Here is a 19,744-nt window from a genome sequence, read left to right on the forward strand (position 1 = left end):
CCTGACTTTGACAAAGCCATGCTGACTATTCCTAATCATATTATACCTCTCCAAATATTCATAAATCCTGCCTCTCAGGATCTTCTCCATCAACTTACCAACCACTGAAGTAAGACTCACTGGTCTATAATTTCCTGGGCTATCTCTAATCTCTTTCTTGAATAAGGGAACAATATCCACAACCCTCCAATCCTCTGAAGTCTCTCCCGTCCCCATTGATGATGCAAAGATCATCGCCAGAGGCTCAGCAATCTCCTCCCTCACCTCCCACAGTAGCCTGGGGTACATCCCGTCCGGTCCCGGTGACTTAACCAACTTGATGCTTTACAAAAGCTCCAGCACATCCTCTTTCTTAATTTTCCTCAAGCTTTTCAGTCCGCTGCAAGTCATCACTACAATCGCCAAGATCCTTTTCCATAGTGAATACTGAAGTAAAGTATTCATTAAGTACGTCTGCTATTTCCTCCAGTTCCATACACACTTTCCCACTTTATAGGTCCTATTCTTTCACATCGTATCCTCTTGCTCTTCACATACTTGTAGAATGCCTTGGGGTTTTCCTTAATCCTACCTGCCAAGGCCTTCTCATGGCCCCTTCTGGCTCTCCCAATTTCCTTAAGCTCCTTCCTGTTAGCTTTCTGAACGTTTCGTAAGCTCTTCTATTCTTCTTGACTAGATTTACTACAGCCTTTGTACACCACAGTTCCTGTACCCTACCATAACTTCCCTGTCTCATTGGAACGTACCTGTGCAGAACTCCACACAAACAGCCCCTGAACATTTGCCACATTCCTTCCGTACCTTTCCCTGAGAACATCTGTTCCCAATTTATGCTTCCAAGTTCCTGCCTGATAGCCTCATAATTCCCCTTACTCCAATTAAACATTTTTCTAACTTGTCTGTTCCTATCCCTCTCCAATGCTATTGTATAGGAGGTAGAATTATGATCACTATCTCCAGAATGCTCTCCCACTGAGAGATCTGACACCTGACCAGGTTCATTTCCCAATACCAGATCAAGTACAGCCTCTCCTCTTGTAGGCTTATCTACAAAATTGTGTCAAGAAACCTTACTGAACACACCTAACAAACTCCACCCCATCTAAACCCCTCACCCTAGGGAGATGAAAATCGATATTTGGGAAATTAAAATCTCCCACCACGACAACCCTGTTATCATTACACCTTTCCAGGATCCGTTTCCCTATCTGCTCCTCGATATCCCTGTTACTATTGGGCGGTCTATAAAAAACACCCAGTAAAGTTATTGACCCCTTCCTGTTCCTAACCTCCACCCACAGAGACTCCGTAGACAATCCCTCCATGGCGTCCACCTTTTCTGTAGCCGTGACACTTCTTATACCCCAGACATTGAGATACAACATCTTGAGCACCGTATTTGCTGTCCTTTCTGATTCTGCATCCCAAATGTTTTGATACTCACCCTGTTGCCTGCGACTATGTCCCATCACCCACCTGCCTGCCCTTGCTGACAACCTGACTGCATGCTATCTTTACTTTTTTTACCATCCGTACTATCCTGAGTCTCTTCACTCCGGTCCCCACCCCCGAGAAGCTTTTCCTTTCTCAGCCATGCAATTATCTGCCCAATCATCCTGTTTCTACCCTCACTGGCATGTGGCACAGGCAGCAATCCAGAAATTACTTCTTGGGGTGGCGGGGGGGGGGGGTTCCTGCTTCCCAGCTTTCTACCTAGCTCACTAAAATCTCTTTACAGGATCCCATTGCTTTTCCTTCCTATGTCATTGGAGCCAATATGTACCAAGACATCTGGCTGGTCTCCCTCCCTCTCCAAAATGTTGACACGGTCTGAGATTTCCCTGCCCCTGGCACTTGGGATACAACAGACCATCCAGGTGTCCCGTTGACATCCACAATATCTCCTGTCTGTTCCCCTCACTATTGAGTCCCCTATTTTGACGTACCTGTGATAAATGAAGATAATCTCTAATCTAATCCCTTGAAGATCCCCTCTCATTCTTCTAAGCAGAAGGAACTGGAGTCCTCGCTCCCACACCACCAGGTTCAGGAACAGTTATTACCCTACAACCATCCGATTCTGAAGCAGCGTAGACAACTCCACTCTCCAAAACTCTGATCTGCTTCTACAACTGCAAACTCCTGCCGAAGGGCCTCGGCCCAAAACAGCGACTGTACTCTTCTCCATGGATGCTGCCCAGCCCGCTGAGTTCCTCCAGCATTTTGTGTGTGTGGTGCTCACTTTCAGGAACTATTTTCCACTGAAGTTCACAATATTATTTTTTCTACTTGCAAAATTTGTCTTTTTTAATTGTTTTTCAGTTTATCAGAAATTCTATTGTATTTCTATATATTTCTCGTAAATGCCATCAAGTAAACGGATCTCAAGGTAGCATATGGTAACATACATGCACTCTGATTATAAATTCATTTTACAAATTTGAATTTCAGCAAGTATAGTCCCAGTCAACTCAGTCCCTCCTCAAAGGCTAACCCCCTCGACCAAGTGAACCTCCTCTGCACCACCTTCAAAGCCCGTATCACTCCCCTCCAGATGTGTAACCCCAAATGTAAAATTGACCGGAGCTGAGCTCGTGGTGAACGTGCCTGATATCTTCAGCTGTCCCTGATGCTCCCGGCCCAGGAGTTGGTTTTGGATGACACAGGAGTACACACCAGGAGTGGAGCGACTCACAGCGATGACACTCTCCACCGTCAGCAGCCCAGCCTCGTCCGGTTCTGCCGACTCCCGGTGTGCAGTGACGAGCTGGCCCGCGGCGTCCCGCCACAACACTTGCGGCTGCGGGAACCACTTCTCCGAGATGCAGCCCAGCAGGATCCTGTTGCCCTCGTAGCCCACCATCTTCATCGTGGGCGGGTCTCCCATACCTGGAGGGTGCAGGGGTGTCAGTGGGCAATGGTGCCAGTTCAGTTTAAACAGGAGCTCACAAAGGAGAATATCCATGTTGCCCCCTGCATTCCCCCGACCCACCGTAATGACCTCTCTCACCCCCCACATCTCCCTCAGTACATCCGTCTCAGTCAGCCACCAGCCCCACCGTTCCACAGCATGCTGTCCCACCCACTCCCGTCCTCCTCTGCACTCGCTCGTCCTTTCCAAGCATCCCACCCTCCCTCAACTCCACTCCCCTCCCCTTATGACACCCTCCCTCCCAACTCCCATCCCCTCATCCCAACCTCCCTCAACTCCACTCCCCTCTCCTTATCTCGCCCTCCCTCCCACTCCCATCATCCCAACCTCCCTCAACTCCACTCCCCTCCCCTTATCTCACCCTCCCTCCCACTCCCATCATCCCAACCTCCCTCAACTCCACTCCCCTCTCCTTATCTCACCCTCCCTCCCAACTCCCATCATCCCAACCTCCCTCAGCTCCACTCCCCTTATCCCACCCTCCCTTCCCCTATCCTGCCCTCTCCCCTCCCCACATCCCGTCCTCCTTCCCCCTCCCTCCCAACTCCCATCTGCTCATCCCACCCACCCTCCACTCCACTCCCTTCTCCTTATGTCGCCCTCCCTCCCAACTCCCATCCCCTCATCCCACCCACCCTCTCCACTCCCCTCCCCTTATCCCACCCTCCCTTCCCCTATCCTGCCCTCTCCCCTCCCCACATCCCGTCCTCCTTCCCCCTCCCTCCCAACTCCCATCTGCTCATCCCACCCACCCTCCACTCCACTCCCTTCTCCTTATGTCGCCCTCCCTCCCAACTCCCATCCCCTCATCCCACCCACCCTCTCCACTCCCCTCCCCTTATCCCACCCTCCCTTCCCCTATCCTGCCCTCTCCCCTCCCCACATCCCATCCTCCTTCCCCCTCCCTCCATCCTGCCCTCCCTCCCAACTCCCATCCCCTTATTCCGCCCTACCTCAACTCTGCTCCCTCCCCTCAACCTGCCCTCCCTCTCCCACTCCCCCTCTCCAAATCCCTCCCCTTATCATGCCCCCCCTTTCCCCTCCCCGAATCCTTCCCTCTCCTCTCCCAGTATCCCACCCCTCCCAGTATCCCACCCTCTCTTCTCCCAGTATCCCACCCTCTCCTCTCCCAGTATCCCACCCTCCCAGTATCACACCCTCTCCTCTCCCAGTATCCCACCCTCTCCTCTCCCAGTACCCTGCCTCTCCCAGTATCCCACCCCTCCCAGTATCACACCCTCTCCTCTCCCAGTATCCCACCCCTCTCAGTATCACACCCTCTCCTCTCCCAGTATCCCACCCCTCCCAGTATCACACCCTCTTCTCCCATTATCCCACCCTCTCCTCCCGCAGTATCCCACCCCTCCCAGTATCACACCCTCTCCTCCCGCAGTACCCCACTCCTCCCAGCATCCCACCCTCTCCTCTCCCAGTATCCCACCCTCCCAGTATCACACCCTCTCCTCTCCCAGTATCCCACCCTCTCCTCTCCCAGTACCCTGCCTCTCCCAGTATCCCACCCCTCCCAGTATCACACCCTCTCCTCTCCCAGTATCCCACCCCTCTCAGTATCACACCCTCTCCTCTCCCAGTATCCCACCCCTCCCAGTATCACACCCTGTTCTCCCATTATCCCACCCTCTCCTCCCGCAGTATCCCACCCCTCCCAGTATCACACCCTCTCCTCCCGCAGTACCCCACTCCTCCCAGCATCCCACCCTCTCCTCTCCCAGTATCCCACCCCTCCCAGTATCACACCCTCTCCTCTCCCAGTATCCCACCCTCTCCTCTCCCAGTACCCTGCCTCTCCCAGTATCCCACCCCTCCCAGTATCACACCCTCTCCTCTCCCAGTATCCCACCCCTCTCAGTATCACACCCTCTCCTCTCCCAGTATCCCACCCCTCCCAGTATCACACCCTCTTCTCCCATTATCCCACCCTCTCCTCCCGCAGTATCCCACCCCTCCCAGTATCACACCCTCTCCTCCCGCAGTACCCCACTCCTCCCAGCATCCCACCCTCTCCTCTCCCAGTATCCCACCCCTCCCAGTATCACACCCTCTCCTCTCCTCCCACAGTATCCCACCCTCTCTTCTCCCAGTATCCCACCCCTCCCAGTATCCTACCATCCCTCTACCCCCTCAAACCCTCCTCTTCACCTCTCATCTTTCTCAGTTCTTCTACGTTCCTCCTGTCCACTCTGAAGCCACTCCACCCAGGTCCTCTGCAATTGCTCACCCCCCCCAACCCCCAGCTAACCTCCCGCTGCCTGCACTGCCCTGCGGCCACTGGGACAAAGTACACCCTCACGGTCCTCTGCAAACCCGCGCCCTCCGATCATCCCCACAGCCCATTTCCTGCTGTCCGGCGACACCCCCACTCACTGGCAACTTGCAGCTGCAGAGATCCCTCCTGGTCCTCAGCCATGGAGACTACGAAGCACTTGTAGCGGCCCGTGTCACCCACGGTCACCTTCTTCAGCAGCAGGGAGACGTTTCCCTGGGGAAAGGCATCCTTGAACAGCTCCGTCCTCCCGGAGTACTGTGCCATCTGGAGATCAGGAACGTCCTGCCCCTTCCGGTACAGGTGCACCATCTGGGACCAGTCCGTCCGGAGCCAGCGCACCTCCATCTCCACGAGGACCTCGGCCGGAATCAGCTGGCAACCCAGCATGGCGTCCTGGCCCACCTCGACCACGATAGGCGCGCTCGGCGTGATCACGATAAACTCCCCTGGGGACGTGCAGGTAAAACGCAGTCAGAGTGTGGGCAGTAAACCTCCCGCACGCTTTACAGAAACAGAATTATCGTCACTGACTTAAACTGCATGTAATTTATTGTAGAGTATTCTGGTAGCAGAGACGTTAAATTAACTAATGCAACACACACAAAATGCTGGTGAACGCAGCAGGCCAGGCAGCATCTATAGGAAGAGGTACAGTCGACGTTTCGGGCCGAGACCCTTCATCAGGACTAACTTCTTTCAGTTGGCCTGGCCTGCTGCGGTCCACCAGCATTTTGTGCCTGCTGCTTGCCTGACTAACCTACTGCAATTTTTTGAGGAAATTACAAGCAGGGTAGACGAAGGAGATGCAGTAGGTGTAGTGTACTGGGATTTTCAGCAGGCCTTTGACAAGGTGCTGCACATGAGGCTGCTTAGTAAGATAAGAGCCCATGGAATTACAGGGAGTTACCAGCATGGGTGGAGCATTGGCTGATCGGCAGAAAACAAGAGAGTGGGAATAAAGGGAACCTTTTCTGGCTGGCGGCTGGTTACCAGTGGAGTTCCACAGGGGATGGTGTTGGGACCGCTGCTTTTTATGATGTATATCAATGATTTGGACTATGGGATTAATAGACTTGTGGCTAAATTTGCTGATGATATAAAGTTAAGTGGAGGAGCTAGTAGTGTTGAGGAAACAGAAAGCCAGCAGAGAGACTTAAATAGTTTAGGGGAATGGGCAGAGAAGTGGCAAATGAAATACAATGTTGGAAAGTGTATGGTCGTGCACTTTGGTGGAAGAAATAAAGGGGCAGACTATTATTCAGATGGAGGGAGAATTCAAAATGCAGAGATGCAAAGGGACTTGGGAGTCCTTGTGCAGGATACCCTAAAGGTTAACCTCCAGGTTGAGTTAGTGATGAAGAAGACGAATGCAATCATGACATTCATTTCTAGAGATACAGAATATAAGAGCAGGGATGTGATGATGAGGCTTTATAAGGCACTCGTGAGACCACACTTGGAGTATTGTGTGTGGTTTTGGGCTCCATATTTTAGAAAGCATATACTGACATTGGAGAGGGTTCAGAGAATATTCACGAAAATGATTCCGGGAATGAAAGGGATGAGGAACGCCTGGCAGTTGTTGGGCTGTATTCCCTGGAGTTCAGGAGAATGAGGGGGGATCTCATAGAAACATTCCAAATGTTAAAAGGCCTCAACAGATTAGATATGGCAGAGTTATTTCCCATGGTAGGGGAGTCTAGGACAAGAGGGCATGACTTCAGGATTGAAGGACATCCAATTTAGAACAGAGATGAAGAGAAATGACTTTAGTCAGAGGGTGGTAAATCTGTGGAGTTTGTTGCCACGAGCGGCTGTGGAGGACAAGTCATTGGGTGTATTTAAGGCAGAGACAGACAGGTTCTTGATTAACCAGGGCATCAAAGGGTACGGGGTGATGTCAGGGGATGGGGATGACTGGAAGAATTGGATCAGCCCATGATTGAATGGCGGAGCAGACTCGATGGGCTGAATGGGCTACTTCTGCTTCTATATCTTACAGTATGGAATTTCCGGCATCTGCAGATTTCCTCGTGCAATCGGTGCTGCCTTCTCGTGTTTGGCTGGTGGAAGACAACCTGCATCATGTTTGCGGATCGACAGCATCCCGTGCATCATCAAGCTGCAGGGCATGACGTTCAGGGACTTGGGCTAGATTGTACTTCTGCGAAACTGCATGTTCACCGCTGTCTCATACGTGATGAATGTACCTTGTGCTGTGTCTGACTGTTGGGTCTGTGGTTTCAGCCTTGACCCCAAGAGGAAAACTGTTTCGTTCAGCTGTGTTCAGTAACAATTAAACTTGAAAAAGGAAATATCCGACAGACGTAGGCACACGGGCCTCTTACCCTGCTACATTTCTCAATAATTATTACAATATTAATCATAACATTTAAAAACTATTAAGCCACTTATCATCCGTCTGTAAGAATGGATGTCCTGCCGTTGCAGAGTGTCCAGAGGGGGTTCATGAAAATTATCACAGGAATGGAAGGGTTAACAACCAAGTTTGACTCTGGGCTTGTACGTGTTGGAGTTAAGAACAACAAGAGGGGATCTCATTCAAACCTATCAAATATTGGAAGGCCGAGATACATAGAATAGTACTGCACAGTACAGGCCCTTCGGCCCACAATGTTGTGCCAACCCTTAAACCCTGCCTCCCATATAAGCCCCCACCTTAAATTCCTCCATATACCTGTCTAGTAGTCTCTTAAACTTCACTAGTGTATCTGCTTCCACCACTGACTCAGGCAGTGCATTCCACGCACCAACCACTCTCTGAGTAAAAAACCTTCCTCTAATATCCCCCTTGAACTTCCCACCCATTACCTTAAAGCCATGTCCTCTTGTATTGAGCAGTGGTGCCCTGGGGAAGAGGCGCTGGCTATCCACTCTATCTATTCCTCTCATTATCTTGTACACCTCTATCATGTCTCCTCTCATCCTCCTTCTCTCCAAAGAGTAAAGCCCTAGTTCCCTTAATCTCTGATCATAATGCATACTCTCCAAACCAGGCAGCATCCTGGTAAATCTCCTCTGTACCCTTTCCAATGCTTCCACATCCTTCCTATAGTGAGGTGACCAGAACTGGACACAGTACTCCAAGTGCGGCCTAACCAGAGTTTTATAGAGCTGCATCATTACATAGCGATTCTTAAACTCTATCCCTCAACTTATGAAAGCTAACACCCCATAAGCTTTAACTACCCTATCTACCTGTGGGGCAACTTGCAGGGATCTGTGGACATGTACCCCCAGATCCCTCTGCTCCTCCACATTACCAAGTATCCTGCCATTTACTTTGTACTCTGCCTTGGAGTTTGTCCTTCCAAAGTGTACCACCTCACACTTCTCCGGGTTGAACTCCATCTGCCACTTCTCAGCCCACTTCTGCATCCTATCAATGTCTCTCTGCAATCTTCAACAATCCTCTACACCACCACCAGCCTTTGTGTCGTCTGCAAACTTGCCAACCCATCCTTCTAGCCCACATCCAGGTAGTTAATAAAAATCAAGAAAAGTAGAGGTCCCAGAACCAATCCTTGTGGGACACCACTAGTCACAATCCTCCAATCTGAATGTACTCCCTCCACCACCACCCTCTGCCTTCTGCAGGCAAGGCAATTCTGAATCCACCTGGCCAAACTTCCCTGGATCCCATCCCTTCTGACTTGCTGAATAAGCCCACCGTGTGGAACCTTGTCAAATGCCTTACTAAAATCCATATAGATCACATCCACTGCACTACCCTCATCTATATGCCTGGTCACCTCCTCAAAGAACTCTATCAGGCTTGTTAGACATGATCTGCCCTTCACAAAGCCATGCTGACTGTCCCTGATCAGACCATGATTCTCTAAATGCCCATAGATCCTGTCTCTAAGAATCTTTTCCAACAGGTTTCCCACCACAGACGTAAGGCTCACTGGTCTATAATTATCCGGACTATCCCTACTACCTTTTTTGAACAAGGGGACAACATTCTCCTCCCTCCAATCCTCCGGTACCATTCCCATGGACAACGAGGACATAAAGATCCTAGCCAGAGGCTCAGCAATCTCTTCTCTCACCTCGTGGAGCAGCCTGGGTAATATTCCATCAGGCCCCTGGGACTTATCTGTCCTAATGTATTTTAACAACTCCAACACCTCCTCTCCCTTAAAATCAACATGCTCCAGAACATCAACCTCACTCATATTGTCCTCATCAAGTTCCCTCTCATGGTGAATACCAAAGAGAAGTATTCATTGAGGACCTCGCTCACTTCCACAGCCTCCAGGCACATCTTCCCACTTTTTTCTCTAATCGGTCCTACCTTCACTCCTGACATCCTTTTTTTTCTTCACATAATTGAAGAATGCCTTGGGGTTTTCCTTTACCCTACTCGCCAAGGCCTTCTCATGCCCCCTTCTTGCTCTTCTCAGCCCCTTCTTAAGCTCCTTTCTTGCTTCCCTATATTCCTCAATAGACCCATCTGATCCTTGCTTCCTAAACCTCATGTATGCTGCCTTCTTCCACCTGACTAGATTTTCCACCTCACTTGTCACCCATGGTTCCTTCACCCTACCATTCTTTATCTTCCTCACTGGGACAAATTTATCCCCAACATCCTGCAAGAGATCCCTAAACATCGACCACATGTCCTCAGCACATTTCCCTGCAAAAACATCATCCCAATTCACACCCGCAAGTTCTAGCCTTATAGCCTCATAATTTGCCCTTCCCCAATTAAAAATTTTCCTGTCCTCTCTGATTCTATCCTTTTCCATGATAATGCTAAAGGCCAGGGAGCGGTGGTCACTGTCCCCCAGATGCTCGTCCACTGAGAGATCTGTGACCTGACCCGGTTCATTACCTAGTACTAGATCTAGTATGGCATTCCCCCAGTGGGCCTGTCCACATACTGTGACAGGAATCCATCCTGGACACACTTAACAAACTCTGCCCCGTCTAAACCCTTGGAACTAATCAGGTGCCAATCAATATTAGAGAAGTTAAAGTCACCCATGATAACAACCCTGTTATTTTTGCACCTTTCCAAAATCTGCCTCCCAATCTGCTCCTCTGTATCTCTGCTGCTACCAGGGGGCCTATAGAATACCCTCAATAGAGTAACTGCTCCCTTCCTGTTCCTGTACAGTGGATGTGGAGAGAGGGGGAGTTGAGGACCAGAGAGCACAACTCAGAATAGAAGGACACCACTTTAGAACAGAAACGAGGAGCAATTTCTTCAGCCAGAGGCTGGCGTATCTGTGGAATTTATTTCCCTGGACAGCTGTGAAGGCCGAGTCACTGGGTATATTTAAAGTGGAGGTTGATAGGTTCTTGATTAATCAGGGTTCAAAGGTTACAGGGAGAAGGCAGGAGAATGGCGTTGAGGGGATTGATATATCAGCCAGCGGGCTAGAGGATCATCATGGTTTCTCTTCCACCCTTCAGACACACTTACCAGCAGCGCTGCAGCCACAGGGCCCTGAGCATTGTCAGTGGTCCCTCGCACCAGTCAACAATCTCTTTGACCCCTAACCGTCAGGCCGGAGGTACCGGAGCATTAGGCTGGCAAACAGCTTCTTCCCCCAGGCTGTGAGACCACGGAACTCCCTGCCAATGCCCAGGTCTCATCAGGTATGAAATGCCAGCAGCGTTACACTGTTTACTTTTCATCTTGCATCGGGAATCCCCTGCATTATTTCTTCATTGAACAGGGGTAATATTAATTTATGTGTTATGTATGTGAGTTGTGTATACTGTATTGTGTACCTTGGTCCAGAGGAACATTGTTTCATTTGGCCGTATACGTGTGTACAGTTGTATGTGAATTATGTGTATTGTATTGTGTACCTTGGTACGGAGGAACATTGTTTCATTTGGCTGTATACGTGTGTACAGTTGTATGTGAATTATGTGTATTGTATTGTGTACCTTGGTACGGAGGAACATTGTTTCATTTGGCCGTATACGTGTGTACAGTTGTATGTGAATTATGTGTATTGTATTGTGTACCTTGGTACGGAGGAACATTGTTTCATTTGGCTGTATACGTGTGTACAGTTGTATGTGAATTATGTGTATTGTATTGTGTACCTTGGTAAGGAGGAACATTGTTTCATTTGGCTGTATACATGTGTACGGTTGTATGTACTGTATTGTGTACCCTGGTACGGAGGAGCGTTGTCTCATTTGGCTGTATATGTGTGTACAGTTGTGAGTTGTATGTACTGTATTGTGTACATTGGTCTGGAGAGACATTGTTTCATTTGGCTGTATACATGTGTACAGTTGTATGTGAGTTGTGTGTACTGTATTGGGCACCCTGGTCCGGAGGAACATTGTTTCATTTGGCTGTATACGTGCGTATGGTTATGGTTGTATGACAATAAGCTACACTTGAACATAAATGGTAGAGTTGACTTGATGGACTGAATAGTCTTATTCTGCTCCAACATCTTGTAGTCTGACTGTGACGCTGCTCACCTCGATCACTGATTTCCAAAACCCACCCGTCTCCGCCAACACCAGGGGGTTCATCACCCAATGTTTAGTAAGTGTAAACCACCTCAGCCAAGGCTGCAGGTTCCACACTGTCCACCCAGGACATCCCAATTGGAAGCAAGTTGTCCCGAGGAGTTGGGGCAGGGGGAACCCAGGAACACAGCGCTGTCTTACCAAGAGACGTGGTGACCAGCAGGAGGAGAATCGCTGGAAGATATTGCCACTTCATCGCTCAACGACTAAACCCTGTCCTCGAGAATCCCACAGCAACATTCACGGGAACCTGAAATAACATTCCACCCATGGTCAGACAGAAGTCCAGCCTACCATCTGAATTGAGAGCATCGTCCCATCCCTCTACAGAGGGGAAGGTGGCAGATCCCACCCCCAAACAGCCGCCCAGTAGATAGATATTCATGGTGCTGAGAGTGGATTTAATCCGTGTTAAGGATTTGGAGCTGGAACTGGATAAAATCCAGATCATTCGGGAGGCTGAGGGGTAACAGACGGGACATATAGAGAGATGGTTACACCCAAAGTATTAAAAATATTAAATTTTTAATATTTACTATCGATTTGTACTCCAGGGAGCACGAAGAGCAGAATCAAATATCTCTGTGATGATTGTACGCTCTAGTATCAATTGTTTGGCGGCAATAAAGTATAAAGGTGCAGGACACTGGGTGACAGTCAGGACGGGGAACAGGGTTAAACAGCCAGTGTAGAGTATCTCTGTGGTCATCCCCCTCAACAACAGGTATATTACTTTGGATACTGCTGGGGGAAGAGGAGAGAATGACTGAGTAGAGGGAAGAATGACCGAGCAGACGGAAGTCACAGCAGTCAGGTCTCTGGCACTGAGTGGCACTGCCAACCAGAAGGAGATGGGGGAGAAGAGATGAATTGTGGTGATCGGGGATTCGTTCATGAGGGGAACAGAATGGTGGCTCTGTGGATGAGAACGAGATTACCAGATGGTATGTTGCTTCCCAGCTGCCACAGTTCAGGACTTCTCAGACCGAGTCCTCAGCATTCTTAAGTGGGAGGGTGAGCAACCAGAGGTCATGATCCACATAGGTACCAATGACACAGGTCGGAAGTGTGACAAGGTTCTGCAAACAGCGTTCAGGGAGTTAAAGGACAGGACCTCCAGGGTTGTGATTTCAGGATTGCTACATGCTAGTGAGGCCAGAAATAGGAAGGTTATACAGTTTAATACGTGGCTAAGGAACTGGTGTTAGAGGGAGGGCATAAGATTTTTTTGATCATTGGGTTCTCTTCCAGGGAATGTGGGACCCGTACAGAAGAGATGATTTGCAGCTGAACTGGAAGTGGACTAATATTCCAGCAGGACGGTTTGCTAGTGCTGTACAGGGGGAGGTGGGGTGAGGGGGGTAACTAGATTTGTAGCGGGATGGGAACCAGAGTGCCAGAACAGACAGTTGAGAGGTTGTGAAGGCAGATGTTAGTACGACCTCAGACAAAGTCAGGAATCAAAAGTTTGAGAATGATTTGACTGATGTCCTGAGATGCATATATTTCAACTCAAGTAGTATCGTAGGTTCTTAATTTTGTTTAAAGGAACATTCCACATCTCCAGTAACATACCATAAATATTAGATAATGAACCATTATAAAAAGATGTCAAATTAAAAATTATATCTAGTAAGTTCTTATCTGAGCTTATAGGAAATTATAGGATAATTGAGATCTTAGAAAGTCTCTAATTTGTAGATATCTAAAAAAGTGAGTTTTGGGTAGGATATATTCAGCTGACAATTGCTCAAATGAAAAAAAGATTTCCTCCAACAAACAGATCCCAAAAACATTTAATGTTTTTAACCTGTCTCATTCTTTAAAAACTAAATCAGTCATGGAGGGTTTAAAAACAAAATTAGAATAAATGGGACTAGAAAGGGAAAATCTCAATAAACCAAAACGTTTTCTAAATTGTATCCAGATTCTCAGAGTATGTTTAACTATTAAATTATCAGTTAGTTTACTTACAAATAAAGGAAGTGAGGATCCAAGAAGAGAAATAATAGAAAATTTAGGAACAGAGTTAGCTTTATTAACAGAAAGGCAGATGAGTGCAGGGCATGGATTAACAGCTGAAATTGCATGTCACAGCCATTAGTGAGACTTGGTTGGAGGAAGGACAGGACTGACAGCTCACTATACTGGGGTTCCCCTGTTTCTCATGTGACCAAGCAGCAGGGATTAAAAGAGGAGGGGTGCCCTTCCTCGACAGTGAAAATGTCACAGCAGTGCTCATTCTGGAACTCGTCTAGTGAGCCGTTACAGGTGGAACTGAGGAATAGGAAAGGTATGACCATGTTAATGGGGCCATATTACAGACCACCCAGCAGTCTGAGGGATTTAATTTGTACGCAGATCACAGACTGTTGCAAGAAGCATAAGGTTGTGATAGTACACGATTTTAACTTTCCACATATTGTCTGAGGGACTCCCATACTGTAAAAAGACTAGACGGGATAAAGTTTGTCAAATGCGATCAGGGGAGTTTCCTTAATCAGTACACAGAAGTCCCAATGAGGGAGGGTGTGATATTAGGGAAGGAGACAGGTAGGTGACAGAAGTTTGTGTTGGGAACACTTTGGTACCTGGCGGTTAGACAATCAATGAAAGGAGTGTGTAAAAAGCGTTACCCTTCAATCAGGACCACAGTTCAGATTTAAAAGGTCCTCTTGACTCGGGCAGCGACGAGTCCACGAGAGAGATTGATTAGAAAGGGCAATAAAAAATGCAAATGCATGCAGAGCGGCCCACAGTGCTGGTTTTAGAGTGGATTTGGACTAGGTTAAGGCTGGGGCACTGTGCATTAAACAAAACATTGAAAATGATAGGGAAACACCAGACAGGATTGTGTGAGGAATGTCAGGAAGAGGAGTCAGTAGAACATGTAGTTTTGTGTTGCAGGAAGTATGGGATACAGAGAGAGATGATGAGAAATAAATTAAGGGAGTTGGGGATGCAGGAATTCACATTAAAAGGGTTGCTGGGCATGGGTGAGAGAGCACAAGTCCGGGTATTTTTAGCGTTTTTAAGGGGTACAGGGGTTTTTTATAGGATATGACGAATAAACAGAAATAGGATACTAGGATGGTCAAAGATGGGAGGGTGAAGTGTAGGTTTGTGTGTGTGTGTGAGTGATTGGGTGAAGGGATTTAGAATGTATGTCTAGTGCACATTCTGGAGCAGGGGGTGGCGGTAATGCACCATTAAGCTGGATGCCAACCGCTGTAAAACAAGATACAGACAGACAGAGTGGATTTGGCTCATCGACCTTGGGCGAGGCAACATATCGCACTTTTCCCTCTTTCTGTTGTTATTTGTCCATCCCTGGTCTGTTAGGGCACAGGGAGACTGGCTCCAGGGGCCATGTTTTGTACTGTGTGGGGGAGGTGGGAAGTCTGGGAGATCTCCTCTGTCATGGGTAAACACATCTGCACCAGGGGCGCCAAGAGGCAGCTCCCATAGGGGAGAATGAGGTGGTGACGGGAGCTACAGGCTGCCAGTCACCCCCAGATTGCAGGAGCCAGTGCAGAGTACACCTGTGGCCGTTCCCCTCAATAATAAGTACAGTACACTGCTTTAGACAGCACTGAGGGGGCCGACCTACCGAGGGGAGCCACAGGGAGTCCCTGGCGCTCAGAAGGGCGGAGAGGTGAAGAGGGCTGCTGTGTTGTTTGGAGACCGCATAGTCAGAGGAGCAGGGCCATTGATTACTTACACTCGCCGTATTCACACTCACATTCTCCCGCGGATCTCAGCATTCCTCCCCCAGCCCCCCACGCTCCCCTGGCTGGACTGGAGCCGACGGGACCCCCCCAATCGCGGAACCCGGCCCCTGCAGGCAATTGCCGATGTCCACGGCCCACCTGCTCCCCGGGCAGTGAGTCACGGAGGCAGAGGGAAGCTTCCGAGCCAGCCCCGGGTGCCGTTCACCGGGGCTAATGCGTTATACATCGTCACCAGGTGCCCCTTCGCACCCCATCCCTTATTTATTTAATATATTTTTTTTATTTCCCCCTTTTTTTCCTCCCTCTGTCCCTCTCACTATAACTCCTTGCCTACCCCCCACCCTCCGGGCTCCCCTCCCCGCTTATCTTTCTCAGTAGGCTTCCCGTCCCGTGATCCGCTCCCTTCTCCAGCTCTTAGATTCACCCCTTCCCTCCTGTCTTCTCTCATCATTTAGGATTTCCCCCTCCCCCTCTCAAATCTCTTACTCGCTCTTCCTTCAGTTAGTCCTGACGAAGGGTCTCGGCCCGAAACGTCGACTGTACCTCTTCCTAGAGATGCTGCCTGGCCTGCTGCGTTCACCAGCAACTTTTGGCTGTGTTGCTTGTACAAAGTAACAAAATGGTGCCGGGTGGGTGGGAAGTAAACTCCGAATGCGGATCCCGGAAGGACTGACATTCTGGGCAGGCATGGACCCATGATATTTCCAGCCACCTCTCCCCACCCACCCCGGGACAGTGACCCACACTCCGGCGGGGAGACGGGTCGCTAGCCCCAGGGGGAGTCCGGACTCGCCCCAGGCCGCGCTCCTTCCGCGGGCCGACCTGCGTTTCCCAAACCCCGCTGAAATGTTTCCCAGCCGACCCCCGAAGGTTCGGAACACTTACCCAGATGGTAAAGGGTCGGCAGCAGCCACTGCCCCCACCCACGGCTCCGGGAGAGCGTCGGGATGTCTACCCCTTGATACTTTCACTTTGGAAACCGGAAACTAGCACGACGGTGCGGCGGAACCCTGTCACTCACGCCACTACACTCCGCCCTTCGCAAAGTTCAACTTCTCCCTTCAAGTTTCAAAGTTCAAAGTCTCCCTTTTGTCCTCAATGTCACTGGCGTTTCGGGTGGAAATAAAGCTCCCTCCCTCCATCTCTGGCGATGTTAAGGGCTTCCTTCATCGTGTCAGTAATTTCCTCTCAGTTTTCACGACTACCAGTCATGTGATACCCGGGTGGCGCTCAGGAAGACCGTCACACAGAGAGAGAGAGAGAGAGAGAGATCTTCACTCCAGTTTCTGTAACAATGTTGTTTCACCAGTCAGGGTTGTTACCCATGAACTGAACTCCCGAAACTGGGTAACCGGTAGTCTGTCCTCTACCCTTGGACCTGTTTGGCGTGGGCGACAGACAGGCACGCAAGCCTCCGAACCACGCCGAGGCACAGGAGTGTCTCTGCGTAAAGTGAATGAGAAAGTCGAGGCGGTGCTGGGTTGATGGGCGGAGGTTGCTCAGCCCTACCGCTTGAGCAAAGCAATCGTCCTTGAGTCTGTGAAGTCATCCGGCAGGCAGGGAAATCAGTGGCACTGTGTCCAGCCTCTCATCAGAACTCAACCCCTCTTGTCCAGGCAACATCTTTGGATTAATTCATGTTTGACCTGCTGTGGGGTAAACAGCCTGAGAGAGATGGTCACAGACGGGAGGAACTAAACAGTTACAGGGACATAAGCAAATGGCCCAACTGCCCACCATGGTATCAGAACAAGTCGCTGACTCCTCTCAGGAGAGGATCTATCACAGGGAGAGGTTGTTTAAAAGTGACAGGATGTCCATTTCACAGAGCCGAGTTTCACATTCCGTCCTGAGCAGGGGGGGCGGTATGATTGCGGAGGCCAACTCATTTAATATACTTAAAGTGAAAATTGATAGGTTCAGCAATAAATTAAACCCACCCTTCCTTCCTTCCTTCCTTCCTTCTTTTATTGAAATCCTGGCCACGGCACTGCCTTCATCACTGGACAATACTGAATTCGCCCCTTTCTGAGAAACCTGCCAGCCACCTTCCTCCCCTCATTCAATACCATCTCCCGTTCGCTACTTTTGTCTTCGTTACGTCCTCACATCTCTACCCCACAAGCCTTGACTAAATCCCTCAATCATTTCCCGCCCTGCTCAGACCTCACACATGCCTCAAATCCAATCAGTCAGCAGGCGACATCTAAACCTGTCTGGGGACAGACACAGGGCCGTAAACGAGGGGAAAAGTTATGTTTTGGACAGACGAGTTTGAATAATCCTGTGTTCCGAATTGATTTGCATGAAACAGGCATTCGTCGGGAGTTCACTTGTCAAGATATTTTAACCAGATTGTGGATTGATACAAAACAGTGGGCTTAGTGTGGGGACTGATACAGGGGTGTGAGGAAAGACTGCGACAGTGGGATCCGCGTAAGGACTGATACAGGGCTGTGGGGAGAGAGCGGAACAGTGAGATTAGTGTGGGCCTGATACAGGGCTGTGGGGAGAGTGGGACAGTGGGATTAGTGTAGGGACTGACACAGGGTTGTGGGGAGAGAGTGGGACAGTGGGATTAGTGTGGGCCTGATACAGGGCTGTGGGAAGAGAGTGGGACAGTGGGATTAGTGTGGGAACTGTTACAGGGCTGTGGGGAGAGTGAGACAGTGGGATTAGTGTGGGGACTGATACAGGGCTGTAGGGAGAGAGTGGGACAGTGGGATTAGTGTGGGGACTGACTCAGGGCTGTGGGGAGAGTGGGACAGTGGGATTAGTGTGGGGACTGACACAGGACTGTGGGGAGAGAGTGGGACAGTGGGATTAGTGTCGGACTGATACAGGGCTGTGGAGAGATTGGGACAGTGGGATTTGTGTGGACCTGATACAAGGCTGTGGGGAGAGAGTGGGACAGTGGGATTAGTGTGGGGACTGACACAGGGCTGTGGGGAGATTGAGACAGTGGGATTTGTGTGGGCCTGATACAGGGCTGTGGGGAGAGTGGGGCAATGCGATTAGTTTGGGGTTTGATACAGGGCTGTGGGTGTGTAGGAGTTAGGGGGGAGATCTGATGAATGTTTATCAAATTTTGTGAGGTATTTCTTGGGAAGGGATGTCAGATTTCTGAGGATGTGCATTTAAGGTGAGAGGGGGATATTATATCTTTAAGGAGGCAATGTCCCCTCTAAGGTGCGTGTACACAAAGGAATTTAAACTGAACGCTGAAGGTTGTCACCCTCTACCTCGATGCCATGTTAAGTATATTTCACGATCGTACACAATCACATTTCCTTTTCCGGTTTCTGATGCGGACGGTGTTGACAACATGGTGTTCACGATGATTTGTCAGCAGATTTAGGACTGGCTTTTTGCACTGTTTTTTTTTGAATAAATTATTCAGCGCGCACATGTTGTTGTCACTGGGCAAAAAATTGCAGAGCACAAGATTTCTTCGCACACTGGTAGAGGGGAAGTTGGTGGGAGGTCAGTTTTTACACAGAACAGGGTGTGTTCCTGGACTACCCCACCAGGAATGGTGTGTTTAATTGGGTTTTTATACAGACATGTGTCTATACAGAGGATGAAGGGGAATGGTTTTCGTACAGGTTGGAGGGATTAGGTTAACACACAGCAGACGCTTGAATCTGAAGTGAGGTTTCAGGACAGAGATGATGGGCTGGGGAGAGCCAGTCCTGTGCTCCACTGGTCCATGTTTTGTATTCCCAGCCATGGCATCCACATGACACTCGGACTCAATAAGACAGGCACAATCTCCCAGTGGACAACCATTTCAATTTGACTTCCCATCCCAATCCATGGGCTCGTCTACTGCCACGATGAGGCCAATCTCAGGCTGGGGGAGCAACGCCTCACATTCTGTCTGGGTAGCCTCCGAATGACAGCATGAACATTGATTTTCCTTCAGGTAATTTCTTTCTCCTATTTTTTCACTCTTGCCTTTTCCACCTATCACCTTTCTTGAATAAGGAAACAACATCCACAGCCCTCCAATCCTCCGGAACCTCTCCTGTCTCATTGATGATGCAAAGATCATCGCCAGAGGCTCAGCAATCTCCTCCCTTGCTTCCCACAGTAGCCTGGGGTACATCTCGCCCGGTCCCGGTGACTTATCCAACTTGATGCTTTCCAAAAGCTCCAGCACATCATCTTCCTTAATACCTACATGCTCAAGCTTTTCAGTCCGCTGCAAGTCATCCCTACAATCGCCAAGATCCTTTTCCGTAGTGAATACTGAAGTAAAGTATT

At 49.4% G+C, this 19,744-nt stretch overlaps 1 protein-coding gene across 1 annotated transcript in view; it reads right to left on the minus strand.

Annotated features, from left to right (window-relative positions):
- The window catches only part of LOC140198317 (butyrophilin subfamily 1 member A1-like), a 47,155-nt gene extending 30,227 nt beyond the window's left edge, over nucleotides 1-16,928 (minus strand). Inside the window, exons 1-4 of the mRNA XM_072259408.1 lie at nucleotides 16,364-16,928; nucleotides 11,889-11,997; nucleotides 5,318-5,665; nucleotides 2,608-2,889 (exon numbers count right to left, since the gene is read on the minus strand). Of these exons, the coding sequence (XP_072115509.1) occupies nucleotides 2,608-2,889; nucleotides 5,318-5,665; nucleotides 11,889-11,943 (685 nt within the window). The 5' untranslated portion in view covers nucleotides 11,944-11,997; nucleotides 16,364-16,928. The remainder of the gene's footprint in view (nucleotides 1-2,607; nucleotides 2,890-5,317; nucleotides 5,666-11,888; nucleotides 11,998-16,363) is intronic.
- Nucleotides 16,929-19,744: the final 2,816 nt, after the last annotated feature.

The sequence above is a fragment of the Mobula birostris genome, chromosome 5 (genome assembly GCF_030028105.1).
Source record: "Mobula birostris isolate sMobBir1 chromosome 5, sMobBir1.hap1, whole genome shotgun sequence".
Lineage (NCBI taxonomy): Eukaryota > Metazoa > Chordata > Chondrichthyes > Myliobatiformes > Myliobatidae > Mobula > Mobula birostris.